The following is a 14,488-nucleotide window of genomic DNA, read 5'->3' on the forward strand; positions in this document are numbered from 1 at the left end:
CTTTATTTTCCCTCATATTTTCTTCTGAACAATGCTTTTACAAATTGTTTTTTGCAAGTAAGGAAGGATGGATATGTTAGTCTCATTAGTAAAGACTCCCAGAAGGTGAATGAAATACAGTTACAGTATTTGCACCCTTACATATTGCTTCCATTTTTGCTTTTGTCTCAAACCTAAACTTTTCAGATAAAACAAATTTTAATAATCAGTCAAATATATTTTGACTGGAACGTATCAGTCTTCCAGTTCTGATGTTTTATGCTAGGATGAAAAAGTTTCCCAAACCAACCTGTCCCTATGTGAAAGCTTTCATAATATTGTGGAATGTTGGCCTAGCCTTCTTTGGAAATTTGTTTTATTTCAACCACATGGGAAGCCATGTCACAACACCTCAAATAGATTTTGGTCCGGACGTTTGGCTTGGCCACTCCAAAATCTGAAACTATACTTTTGCGGTCGACTTGCGTTCTTAAGCGTGACCATCTCCATCAGGATTTTCAGGTGGAGAGCAGAATTCATGATTCATGATTACAGCAAATTGCCCAGGTCCTGAATCAGCAAAGCAGCTCCCAGTCCATCTCAATACAACACCATGTTTGCAGGTTGGTATATTATTTTTCTGAAATGCTGTTTTAGTTTTACATGGGATGTAGTGGGATGCAGACCTTCCGAAAAGTTCCACTTTTGTATAATCTGTCAAATTAAGTTTCCCTAAAATGTTGGGGATCAAAGAGTTGTTTTTGCAAGAGTGAGTCTTGTCTTTATGTTATTGTTGCCAGCAGTGGTTTTGTCGTGGAACTCTAATTGGGATGCCATTTGTTTTTTAATCATCTCAAATATTTCTATGAACATGGATCTTACCTGAGGCTGCCACCTCAAGGAAGATTCACCAATCATCCATGTTTCCTCCATCTGTGGATTATGGTTCTTTCTGTTGTTCACTGGAGTCCCAAAGCCTTAGACATGGCTTTGTAATCCTTTCAGACTGACACATGTAAACAACTTTGTTTCTTGCATTGTTGAATTATATTAGAATGGGGAATAATGTGTTGCTTTTTGGATATTTTTTTAGCCAACTTCATGTTGTCAGACAGGTTATGTCTAAGTAATATTTTTTTATTTTACAGGTCTGGCAGAGACCAGTTTTGGGTGTGGCAAGTTAAAGTGAACTCGGCTTTCAAAAAAGTGGTTAATCAGTTATTTCATGATTTGTCACAGGGGAGAGGATGATAAAAGGTTTAGGTGACCTGAATAGCTTTTTTTTTTCCAAAATAAATGAAATTTATAACAGAAAATAGCTTTTTGTATTTACTCCAGTTATCTTGGTCTGATATCAAAAATTTTATTATTTGAGACATGGAGGTGCCGCAAAATGGTTTAAAGCAGAAGATATTTGTAAGCATGCAAAACCTTTTTCACAGCAGTGTATAATTGACATTTGTAATGTAAAGTGAATTCACTCTATTCCCATTGCATCATTTACAGATTCAGCATTCACTGCGGGTGGACCAGGCAGAATGTCTGCTTCCATTATGTCCCAGCGACTATTTCTTGCCTGTCTCGCTGAGCATTTGTGTTGACTGTCACTCAGCTACAACAGGCCATTGCTAAGTTTATGCAGTTATACCAATTTCCTTTTTGACTTAAACTGTAAACTGGATTTGTTGTGCTTCCACTTCTCTTGTTCTGGCACACTTTCCTTTCAATTATCACCTAAACTGTCTAGAACCTAAAATTCTCACCTTCTGTAAAGCAAGCCTCAGGGTCTAGCGACTCCTCCGGCTCCAGCTCCACAGATTCAGCCCCGTCTCCAGGGGGTCGAATATCGACTGTGCTCCCCTCCGATGAGCTCAGGGGCTGTGGGTCTACGTCCAGCTTCTGCATGGGCAGAAGGTGATAGAACACAGTTACATAACACTACTCAGGAATATTAGGGTCAATGGGTTAAAGAAGCCAACCGTCTGAGCTTCTGATCATAGTCATTCTCCATTCATGTGTACTCCAGTGCCACAACTGTATACCTTACTGAGAAGACTGAAATAGCTCACAGAGTTTGGCTCTTTAAAGTAATTCTGAAACCAGCATCGTCATTGTCACATGCAGCACCGATCAAATGTACCTACAGGCTTTGGTATTAGCTTTACCAGATGGCTTCAAATCAGATTATGGCATGGGGAGGTTGGCTTTACGGAAATGCGCTGTGGGTACATTTGATGTGACCTCAGTTCGAGGAAGAGTGCATGCAGTATTCCAGTGCATCATCAATCCAAGCCTGAAATAGTACCAAGCAGAACATGGGGTCAAGTATTTTCATGTCCACTGAAAAAGGATCCCAAATCAATTTGGTTGTTATCATACCATTTTCAAAGGTATGTATGGCTTATATGGCAAAATGTTTTACCAAGTGTCTTTCACGAGCGAGTATAAAGCCACTCCAGTACGGAGACAGAACACTTTCCTCAGTGACATGAAAACACAGTATTTCCATTCCTTGAAAGCAGTGTAAAAGCACCTTCTGTTTGTGTCGAAGTAGACGGATAACCACATTAGCTTACCAGCAAAAACCAGTACTGTGCACTGTTTAAAAGACAGCATGTGCTGTGCAGTTTAGTTTTGCGTTCACATTTGTAAAAAAAAACATATTGAATTAGCACCGATGCATACCCAGAAAACACACAGGACCTAAAAGAAGACTCGTGGACGTTTGAACTCATTGTTGTCGGTAAAGGTAACCCATGAAAGGACAACTGTGGCTCCTGTTTTCAAGGTCAAAAAGTAACTTTAAACCCTGCTAAAACTTCCACTATAAGCCTAAAATGCTTTAGTTATTGTCTATTGTACATTATAATATCGCCTGCATATAGTGATACTTTTTGGGGACGTGGGGCCTCCTGTCTGGTTTTCTTTGGGCAAACATGGTGTTTTTTTGGCCTCATGTCAGAGCTGTCTGAGGTGGGAAGGTATTGAAACATGTAATCCTAGACAGTGCAGCAGCCCTGATTGCCGTGGGACCCAGCTAATACGGCATGGGAATGATGGAAGCATGCTGCTCGCAAGTGCATCGTTTTATGGCAGGGTGTTTCCCTCCCACTCTCTGTTTCTCCTTAAATCAGAGACAAATGTGATTTAGCTCTTAGCCTCACATCTTACAGCTTAAAAAAACGGCTGGACTGTTTTGAGGAACGTTGACCTTTAACATGATAAATTTACAGCGAAACAAAAGTGGATAACACAAGCATCAGAGCTCAATGCCAATACATTGTGTTCACACATTTTGTCTGGTAATCTTGAGTGGTAATTTTCCTTTTCATTTGTTTTTGCCTTTTTGTTATACTCTCAGCTAAAGTATTATTAAAATAATCAGCAATGTGTTATCTCTTTTGAAACCCTGCAAAAATACATTTTTTAACTGTAGTTCTGAAAATGATCAACTTGAGTCTTTCATCATTCCACTATTATTCAAGTAACAAACGTACATACAGATTTTCCACGTGTTTATGCATGTGATATGATCAAAACAAATGAATTTTGTCTAACCACAGCAAAATTCATTCCTCCATTCCTACTTATTTACTTCACATTCTCCTCCACCTCCTCTCTTCCTTCATTCTCAAACTCAAGAGTGTTGAATGCCAATCAAGTCCCAAAAACCAAGTCAAACCCAAGCAATGAAACCAAACAGCAAACATTATGTTAGATGAGTTTGTCTATCAATGGATATAAGGGTGCTCATTCAAAATGGTTTGTAACTACAATACAGCCTGATGCCTTGAGGTTAATTATGAGAGGGGAAAGGGGATTAAGGGAAAACAAAAAAATCATCACAGCATTGAGTGTGCTGCTGAATGGGTCAGGGAGGGGTATAAAGCAAAGACGGTGGGGGATGGCTGGGGGGGACGGGGGACGGAGGGAACACCAGGCAAAGAACGAAAATAGGCAATCCATTAAAAAGGTATGAAAAAAAACATGTTTGTCTGCAAATGGCATAGGCAGTCCTCATGGTTAGTGCAATAAAGTGATCTTACAAGTCTCTTCTCACTGACAACCTTGAGAGCGCCTGTGAAACAGCTGTAATAACAAATGAGGGGGTTAAACAGAGTAGGTCATACACACCGAAGCCAGCACACAACCTCACGTCTGCTGTCACTGTCCATTCCGTGAGGTTTTAGTTGGAAAGCCTATTTGTCTCAGAGACATACATATTCCCTCATATTTATGTAAGTAGCTATTCAGTTCACTGGTCACTCCCAGTAAACAACACGGTAAACGTTCATGTCTCTAAATCAATAAACATTTGATAAAAATGAACATCTTTTTTTTTTAGCATACAGCATGATAAGAACAGCTGTGATGTCAGACAAATGGAGCATGTGGAGTCATGGCCAGAAATAGGCTCCTGGGTTGTTTTGAATCACCACACCCACAACCACAGATTCCCATCACCAGGGAGCTCAATCCCAATGCTCTATCAGCTTGACAATGCTGAACAACAAATCATGTTTTCGCTCTGGCACAAAAGGGCAATCGGCCGCAAAAAAGACAGTAAACCTAAAAGCAACAATCTTAAGTTTTACCCACATTTTGTCAAATTACAACCACAAACTTGTACATGTGTTGTTAAGGGTGTTAAGAGATAGACCAACACAAAGTCATCCATAACTGTGAAAATTAAAAAAAAAAATCATTAAAATTTGTCGCAAACAGTCTGAAAGGGCCACCAGTTTTGCACACAGAATTTTTTTTGCTCTTATTCTTCTTAGCAAAATAGCTCAAGCTCAGTTTAGCTGAGAGCACCTAATAACATCAATATTCCACTCTCAATTGGATTTCAAACCAGACTTGAATATAAATATGTTTTGATTTAAACCCTTCCGTTTTAGCTCTGTAGGTGTATAAAAAGTTTGCTGTCCAGCTGGAACGTGCACTTCCAAACAATTCTTAATTTTTTTTTTCCAGCCGCCAACAGTTTTCGCTGCAGGATTTCCATGTTTAGCTTTGGTCATCCTCCCCTTAACTCTGACTGGCTGTTTTGTATTGAAACGGAAAAGCATCACCACAGCATGATGCGGTTTCCCCATGCTGAGGTGCGTTCAGATTGATGTACGGTCCCTAATTCTCTGCCAAATATAGCATTTTGCATGGAAGTCAAAAAGTTTTAATTCCAACCAACCAGCGCCGTTGCTTCAACATATTTCATTCCCTCTGCAATAAAGAGCAGATTTGCAGAGCCCTCGGCTTGTCGTATTGACAGATTTTTACCATCTGAGGAGTGGATGTCTGCTGTAGAGATCTGAGTAGAGTGGTGGGCATTTGTTTTCAGCCCTCCTCCATTAACTCTGACCAACTTCCCTACCATTAATATTTTTATTATTTTTTTGTGTAATCTGCTCAGACCACCTTTTTCCTTTTTACAATTATGATTTGTGTTGGACTTTCCCATTCACTGTACGACATACACAGAAGTGTGGCGGAAATTGTGGTTGTATTACAACAAAATGTGGAAAAGTTCAAGTGTTTGATTATTTGCAAGATACCAGTTTTCTGCGTGTTGTCAGCTTGTCTACGCACAAAGATATAAATAATCAAAACAAGGTTTACATAACGCGTCTTATACAGCATATTGGTAAGTCACCGTCTCCCAAAGTAATAAGACATGCAGCTTAATGATAAAACATCAACCTGTTGCTCTGAACACAGACTAATTTGAGTCTTTTTTTTGTCATGGATGCCAGGATTCGTAGGCTGGAGACAAGACTCCATTAGCACAGGACAGCATGATGCATGTACTCATGAGTCAGCACTTCAAACTGCTCGACTGTCAGATAATTGTCTGATAAGACCTTTTTTTTATCCAAAACCAGACCTATTTGTTTTGGGTGTTAATTAATGCAAACATTATGAGCTAATTAAGATTTTAAAAAATTTCCAAAATGACTCTCGCAAGCTGACGGAGATGCCAGCCACATTGTCAGCCATCTTACCTCTTTGCTGCCCTCCAAGTCAGAAGAGTCACTGCTGAAATCCTCGGTGTTTAGGTTCTCAAAGTCCGACTCGCCCACGGCGATGGGCACGGTTACTGTCAGGCTGGGGTTGTGAATGAAGGACATGTAGTCACACTCCTCCAGCGGGTACTTGCTTGTGGCGTCCCCACCCACCCCAACCACCAGCCCCCCTGGCTTTCCGTTGCCCTCCATCATGTACACCCCACTGGGGTCTTTGGTGATCTCCAGTGGGGCGTGGTTAGAAATGCAGTTCCCCTTCCCGTTACTTTGGAGGTCATCCAGGGGTTTGCTCTCCTCTGCCAGGCCAGACCCCTTTGCTCCACCGAAGCAGAGGCTCTGGAGGAACTGTCGCACTTTGCTTTTGACGTACGAGATCCCTCGCTGGATGCGTCCGACGGCGATCTGCAGGTTATTCATCTCGCTGTCATCGTCGGTGGCGGCCAGGTTGTCTGCGCTGAACGAGCTCAGGAGGAGGGCCAGAAAAAGGTTGAGAACCTGCAGGGAAAGAGAGATTTAACAGTGAAAGTAATAAAAGAAAATTAATTGTCACAGTACATAAACACAAACGAAACCTGGAACATCAGATCCTTACAAAGAGATATGTAAAAAAAAAAAAAAGGCAGAGGTCATACCACTAGGTTTCCGATGACCATGACCATCATGAAGACTATAATACACATGGTCTGTCCTGCCACCTCCATGCAGTCCCACATGGTCTCGATCCATTCTCCACACAGCACCCGGAACACGATGAGGAAGGAGTGGAAGAAGTCGTGCATGTGCCAGCGCGGCAGCTCGCATTCGTCCGAAATCTTGCACACGCACTCCTTGTAGCTCTTGCCGAAAAGCTGCATGCCCACCACAGCGAAGATGAACACGATGATGGCCAGCACGAGAGTCAGGTTGCCCAGGGCGCCCACGGAGTTACCGATGATCTTGATCAGCATGTTCAGAGTGGGCCAGGACTTGGCCAGTTTGAAGACCCGCAGCTGATTAAAGAAAGAAATGACCAGTACGGGTCACGTTATGGAGAAAGATCCTAATGTAATAAACATCACGGGAAAAAGATTAATAAAAATGTATTTTCCAAATAACACACAGAAAAAAATAAATCTAGGCATGTTATATAACTACTAAACATACTGTATAAATAAAATATATATACCATTTTATTCAGTGTATTTTACATATTCCGAGCAGGTAAAAAATTAAAAAATGAAATTTTCAATGTCAAAATGCTAAATACAACAAAATAAAGCACTTATGTCTTTTAAACAACACCTGTAAACATGCAGTGCCCTCTATCATTATTGGGAAATTTACTACAAATAAAAAGTGTAAAAATGCTAACAGTAAATGAAAATTTTATTACTCCGATTTTGTTAATCCGTCACAAATCTTGGTGAGGAAAAAACTAATCACCTATAGATACATATACACACACACACACATACATACATACATACATACATACACACACACACACACACACACACTAGAGTAGAGGAGAGAGACGATAGATAGATAGATATACATACAATAGAGATACATACAGTACACACACAGAGACACATAGATATATAGAGATATATATAGAGATATTATATATATATATAATATATATATATATATATATATAGATATATATATATATATATATATATATATACTATAATATATGTGTTGTTATATATATATATATTTATATATTTTTTATATATATTGTTTTTTTTTTTTAGAAAATCAAAGGTGTCACCCTTATAAATAGTTCTAAAAAACAGTTTTTTTTCTATTTTTTATTTTATTTTATTTATTTTTTTGCTTTGTTTCGTGTTAGCCATCAACATAAAAATATTTACGAGTATACATTTCCATAGCAACCAATCTGCACAAATCACAGTTCTCTCTGCCCAAAATATTAGAGCACACAGAATTTTAAGCAAGTGAGGTGAGAAGGAGCGTGACGACAATGAAAGCGCCTCAACAAGAACTCCTGAGTTTTCACTTCAAAGATGTTTAATAACAGATGAACAACTTGTTTTAGAGAAAGCCAGAGCTGGATCAAGACGTGGTAACGAGGAGGAGATCAACCTGGTGGGTCTTTCACAACAGGGTTGTCCTGGACAAAAGAGATTTTGACCCATTCAATTGGGTTTAGTGAAACCCACATATTGGCTGATGAAGGAGACGTTAACGAGTAGAAGCATGTTTACAGCTGAGCACCTGACATACACTACAATAAAAAAATAAACGATTAAAGGACAAACACTTGTAGCTTCAGCATCCTAGAGCTTGGACTACAAAATTGCAGCGAGAAATAAAAATGTCAGATTTGCGAAATTGGTGAGCTGGAAACCCATGACTTTGTTTAGCAGCACTGCAGCCGACACTGGGACGTTATTGTTCAAAAAAGCGTAACAGAGAATAGAGAAAACTGAACTGCTTGAAAAAAAATTACCCAAACGGAATATAAAGATATGCAGCTCCTGTACAGACTAAATTCAATTTTCTGCACTCCTAGACACTCCAAGCGCACAACAAAATGTATTTAGGGGCTAAAAATTTTTGCTGCCTTTTATCTGAGGAACCTGAGCTGATTATTGCTCATTTTAGCATTAAACGTTGTTTTATTCATGTGTCAACGGCTGCTGCAGACTATGACACTTAGGACAAACTTTAACCTCTTCAGGAAAGAAGCAATTGTCACTCTTTCCACTGAAGGTGGGAGCTGGGTGCCAATTGTATGCGTGCATATGCATCCCAATATAATGCGGGTAGAAATTATTTCACAAAGGTCTTGCTCCCATAGTGAACTATCCATTTAAACCTGAAAAATGTCCTGTAGTGACCGTGTGCTCTGAGTAAACATGGGCTGTGTTGGTAGGCGGCTGTTCTAACAACTACTCACCGAACAATGCTCCGCTTGTTCTGCACTCCGATACAGTGTCAGCTTCTGAGATGTTTCTGCTTAGTTGTTAAGAATTTTGTGCTCTAGTCACGACACTTTTAGTGTGATTGTTGGTCAGGGGGATTGCGATTATTCTCAAATCTGGTCTACGGTTCTCATCCAACCTGGTTTTTTTTTCATGTGAGCAGCATTAGAGGGTTTAATATTATCATAATGATAAAGGATGGAATTTAAATACTGCACTATCAAGATGCATCTCGTTTCATATCAACTTCTGGCTATTATGAACCAAACCTATTGGATCATAGGCACGAACGTTTAATAATCCTTTATATTCTGTTTCTATGGGGTATAAATATGACATGACATAGAAGCCTATTTCTCTAGCCGCTCTTCAAAATGGATAAAACTAAAGAACGTGCAACTCAAGTAAGCCAAATATGTGATCTTCGGGTCAGGATAAAGCCACTAATATGTGGACATCTCCCTTAAATGAATGGAAATTATAGCAATAATAGAAATTTAAAGTACCTGCAACTGTGACAAGCCAGGACGGTACAGGAACTGAATTTATCTTTCCACTTTGCACAGTGAGTAGAAGAGGTCAAAAACAACAACTCAGCAACTCGCACTGTTACAAACTGGTACAAAGAGCAGCATCTTGGTGTCGCCACTTTACCGTAATAACCACAAGATGGGTGCAACATGCCAACCAGTGCTTTAGGTAGCTGGAAAATGCCTTTTCTGTCCTACTATCAAAAATATAAAAGGTTGGCTTTGGTCAGGAAGACAATTACACTTTTTTACTAAAAACAGAAGAAAAAAAACAACCAAGAATCAAAGAATACATCTGTAGAAAACCATCTCATGCCCACTGTTAAGTATGGCAGAAGATATATTATTCTGTGGGCCCCATAAACCTCATTAGGAGTGCATAGCCCCATGAAATGGGAAATGGTAAATAAAACCAGTGTTTTTTCCTGAAAAATCCAATGACAGCATCAACTATACACAACAATGAAGCTCGTCTCAGTCCCTAGACCTACAGGATTGCCTGAATAGGAGAGTTAATGGATTTCTACAGGGTTTTATAGATTTAAATAAAGGACAATCTTACCAGTCGGAAGGACCTGAGCACAGACAGGCCTTCTACATTAGCCAAGCCTAGCTCCATGAGGCTGAGACTGACAATGATGCCATCAAAGATGTTCCAGCCCTCCTGAAAGTAATAGTAAGGATCCAGGGCGATGATCTTGAAGCACATTTCCGCTGTGAAGATTCCCGTGAACACCTTAAAATTAGCACAAAGAAAAAGCTAAACCCAAATCTGCATCGTTTTCTTTTTACATTTTTTAAAATCCAAGGTAGACCAAAAAAAGATACTTTGACTTTGAAGCATGAAGAACACTTACCAGGTTCCCGATTGTGAGGAGGTTATCAAACTCCCTAGTCATTGGGTAGTGCTCCATGGCCATGAAAAGAGTGTTGAGGACAATGCAGATGGTGATCGCTAGATCCACAAAGGGGTCCATGACCACCGTTTTGACGACCTTTTTGAATCGCAGCCATTCGGGACAACAGTCCCAAATCAGACAAGTGTTGGCAAATCTATACCAGCAGGGCGGGCACTTTTGTCTCGACTCTTCGAGCTCTGGAAAAAGAGGATTATTCTTTGAATATTCTTAATTTGCTGTGTCTTAAAACTAAAAGACAAAAAAAAACAACAACTTAAAACATGAAGCACAGAGAGAGGCTGACCTTCCATGGTGTTTGAGAGTATACTGGCCACACTCATGGCTCTCGGCCGCCCCCCTGGTTCATCTAAATAGTCCATGGATGGCTGGAGGAAGCCTGATCTTCGCTTCTTTATCTCTGTGTCTGTTGTTGTCCCCTGATAAAAAAAAGAAAAGAAAATCTGACTCAGCCCAAAATACTGCACTTCTTAAATTGTATTATGTGTTTGCCAGATAAAACTTCTTACTTCTTTCTCTGGTTTAGGTGTTAGGGATGTGTATTATTGGATGGAAATAGGTAAGAAAGGTATTTTTTTGGGCGGAAAGTGGAATAAAAGGGTAGGAACAAACCAAATCATAAGGAGGTAAAAAATGAAAATGAAAGACATGAAGCAATAAAGTCACCTCGGGCAGCAGGAGACCTACAGGAGAGGTTGTTACAGACGTCCCGCCGACCAGCGAGACCACACCATTGCAGTCGACGGAGCAGTGCATCTTTCCGTTGGCGGGCAGCACGATCCGCGGCGCCCCGAGGCTCATCTGGCTGACGGCGCTGCAGCGGCGCTCCAGGCGCCGCGGCAGGAACAGGGACCCTCGGCGGCTGTCGTTCTCCTCGAAGGTGCTGTGCTCGTCGTCGGCGAAGTCGTTCTCCGAGCCCATGTCGCGGGCCCGGCCACGGAAGCTGAAGAGGCTGGCGCGGCTGTTCCTCCGAGGTGAGAAGAGGGAACCGCGGACGCTGAGGAGAGACTAGAGAAGAGACAAATAGAGCTAAAAGTAGATGGAGAGAACAGTTGAGCACATGAAAAAGGATTTGCGTTACAGTCGGTTACACGTGAGATGGGGTGAGACAGGTCTTTTTATGGCAATCAGAGTAAAAGGAGGAGGAATACAAAAGCTGGCCACAATTTTCAGATTTTATTTGTATTTGGAAAACCATGTATCAGTTTCTCTTCCCAATGGTATTTCAGTACTTTGTATTGGTCCACACGTGTCAAACTCTAGGCGCATGGGCCGAATCCGGCCCGCCAAGGCAATTTATCCGGCCCTCAAGAGCCAAAAAAGGCATATCATGTCATAAAGTAGAGGCAAAGATCTGTGTAAATTGTATAAAGTTTTTTTGTTTTTTTTTTTACTGTGTAAGAACACCATCCTGCCACTAGATGTCAGTTTTCCCACAACACATTAAAACAACCCAGAAATGTCCAAAAAGAGACACAGTGATGCAGCATGATGAGTGTAAAGTGTAACTAACCCCATTCTGAACTATTATTATGCAGATGAATAGTATAAACTGTGCCTAAGGGTGCTATGTTTCATGTTACTGTGCATTTTTTATATTTCCATATTAACTGAAATGAAATTATGAAGTCAAAAGTATCATCTATAAGGACTTCATGATGCCAAAGTGGGTCAATATAAAAATTAGTTAGACCCCCCTGTATTAGTCTATCACATAAAATCCCAATGACATCAAATAAACACGCCCTGCGGTTGTGATGACGCATAGTGTGGAAATGTTCAAGGAGGGATAGAACTTTTACAAGGCACAATACATTTGCAGGCCTGAAACTTTGCTTCTTTCACCTTCTCCAATCTTGTCAAGCTTCATTAAATGTATCTTTTTAATCCATGATTTACCTGGTTGGGTGAAGAGCATCTTTTTTCATAGGACAGCCTGTTAGCATCAATGGAGAAGCGGAAGCTAGACCTCTTGATGCTGTCCTCGGACATAGACTTATGGAACTTGTCGCACACGCCCCTCTCCTCCTCCTCCTCTCGCTGCTTCCTCTTCTTCCGCCTGTTGCGTCGCTCCTTGGCGCTTTTCGAGCTCAGCTTGGATGTCCCCGAGGAGGACTCGGAGGTGTGGCCCCCTCTCCCGCTGTACTCGCCGCTCTCCGTGGCTGCTGCCGCGGCAACCTGCCAGCCAATCAGAGCACAGAGACAGTCGTCATGGAGACCCGGCGCCTGTCTCGGAGGCTCTCGTTAGAGTGGAGCGGAGGAGAGAGCCTGGCAAGACGAGCCAAATCGACCTCAGACGCCTTCTAAAAATGGACGTCCGAATTTTTTTTTTTTTTTCCCCCCACCCAAACCAAAACATTCGGATAGATGAAGATGGAGGATGGATGAAAACAAAAGAGACTCAGAGCCTAAACGGCATTAAACACAAACACCACACATATTCTACCTTTAATTTACTACAACACGGAAAGAGCGTGGATACAAAGCTGGCAAATTATTTCCCCATAAGCTACGCCCACATAAAACTCATGCTGGAAAAAAAAATGAAACCTGCAGCTCCTGTAATAGGAAAGCATATTACAGGAGCTGCATTTCACACACTTCTTTAAATATTTAAGCGCTCAGGCGATGGAAATCTTATTCTCTACTGCTCAAAACACCTCTTGGCGGCACAAAGCGAACAAAGCGAAGGAACGAGGATTTAAATGTCTGTCACCAGCGTGTGAATGTGCAGACAGCTGATAAGGCTGAGACCAGCCATTCAAGGACGAAGCAGAGATCTGACAGAAAACAAGCAAACAAGCAATGCAGCGCAGAGGAAAACGTCTTTAAAGCAGCTGAAGGATGGCTGTCACGTTACAGCATGTCGCTAAGCTCTTGGCTTTCACATATGAAGGACATAATTAAACTATTCTTCTCTTCAGTAGGTTTGAAAATAGTTTAAATCTAACATCAGGTGCATTTAATTTGTTCTTAAAGCAAAATTATAGCAAAACGGGAAGAAAAAAAAACCAGTGTGCTTTTATCGAACTTAAAAGGCATGAGTAACCGAATGCATTTTATGAATTTATCATTGTTATGCACCTCAACAATGGGAGGAGTTTTGCCAGTGTGTTGCCCCGGATGATACAAGCGTGTGTTAATACAATGCAGAGTAGGAGAGACATCAGCAATGAACTGAAACAAAGTGTCTTGAAAGGGTTATAAAGCAATGTGATGTTTTTCCTGTTATACAGGAGAGAAACTAAAGCCGTCTCAGTATCTACAGGTCTCAGCAAGAATTGTCTTTGTTAAAGAAGTTCCTGACAGAGCAATTCGAAAGAGACTGAAGAGACTTTTCATGAGGACTTGAGTGAGAAAATATCTTCGCTAAAAGATGCGGGGGAAAGATCAGGTTTGCAAAGTTCTGTCGGAATGAACCAGAAAACATTTGAAAGTATTTACTTAAAGCTTTTGGTTTAATCAGAAATTCAGAATCTATCAAATTTCAGCAGATGCTGGTCAACCTGGTCCAAACACAGCAGAACCAAAAAAACATAAAACTGAATAAATAATGGGGCAAAAGTTGCATGCAAGCAAATCCGTGAGATCAGATTCTTCATAGAGGTGACATCTCGAATTTCTCATTAGCAAAATGAAAGGCTTTCTACTTAGTATTAAATGCATTTCAGTATGCATGCCCAACTGTGCAGACCTTATTTTTTCTTAATTATTATTAAACCATTATTTACATAGATAGTCTCATTGAGACATGAGTTCAGTATTACAAGAGAGACCTGTAATCCAGCATTCTGCCTTACTACTTTAGTCATTTGATGCCTAATTTTTTTGATTTCCTTGTAGGCGTTTGTGTTTTTTTTCCGACTGTGCGAGTTTAATGTCAGCGGTGTCAGAAAAATATTTACAGGAAAAAAATATTGACATGTTAAGATTGATTTTTCCTGCAATATCCGTGGCTCGTTATGGCTCAATCTCTGTTTTTTTTTTTTGTTTTTTTTTTAAATAACGATTGTATAAGAGTGCGTTAAATGTTTTATGCACTTGGGTTTAATTAAATAGTTTGACAGTCTGGTAACAATCAGAAAATAAATCCCTGGGTATCCCAG

At 40.5% G+C, this 14,488-nt stretch overlaps 1 protein-coding gene across 5 annotated transcripts in view; it reads right to left on the minus strand.

The window, feature by feature from the left end:
* The window catches only part of scn1lab (sodium channel, voltage-gated, type I like, alpha b), a 63,997-nt gene that overhangs the window by 23,033 nt on the left and 26,476 nt on the right, over positions 1-14,488 (minus strand). For 4 of the 5 annotated variants that reach the window (XM_012875850.3, XM_021323229.2, XM_036128223.1 and 1 more), the window contains exons 11-18: positions 12,282-12,560; positions 11,049-11,390; positions 10,669-10,801; positions 10,323-10,561; positions 10,028-10,201; positions 6,635-6,991; positions 5,982-6,497; positions 1,743-1,878 (exon numbers count right to left, since the gene is read on the minus strand). In XM_012875850.3, the coding sequence (XP_012731304.2) occupies positions 1,743-1,878; positions 5,982-6,497; positions 6,635-6,991; positions 10,028-10,201; positions 10,323-10,561; positions 10,669-10,801; positions 11,049-11,390; positions 12,282-12,560 (2,176 nt within the window). The remainder of the gene's footprint in view (positions 1-1,742; positions 1,879-5,981; positions 6,498-6,634; positions 6,992-10,027; positions 10,202-10,322; positions 10,562-10,668; positions 10,802-11,048; positions 11,391-12,281; positions 12,561-14,488) is intronic. The other variant, XM_021323230.2, reaches the window with a different exon arrangement.

This window comes from Fundulus heteroclitus, chromosome 24 (genome assembly GCF_011125445.2).
Source record: "Fundulus heteroclitus isolate FHET01 chromosome 24, MU-UCD_Fhet_4.1, whole genome shotgun sequence".
NCBI lineage: Eukaryota > Metazoa > Chordata > Actinopteri > Cyprinodontiformes > Fundulidae > Fundulus > Fundulus heteroclitus.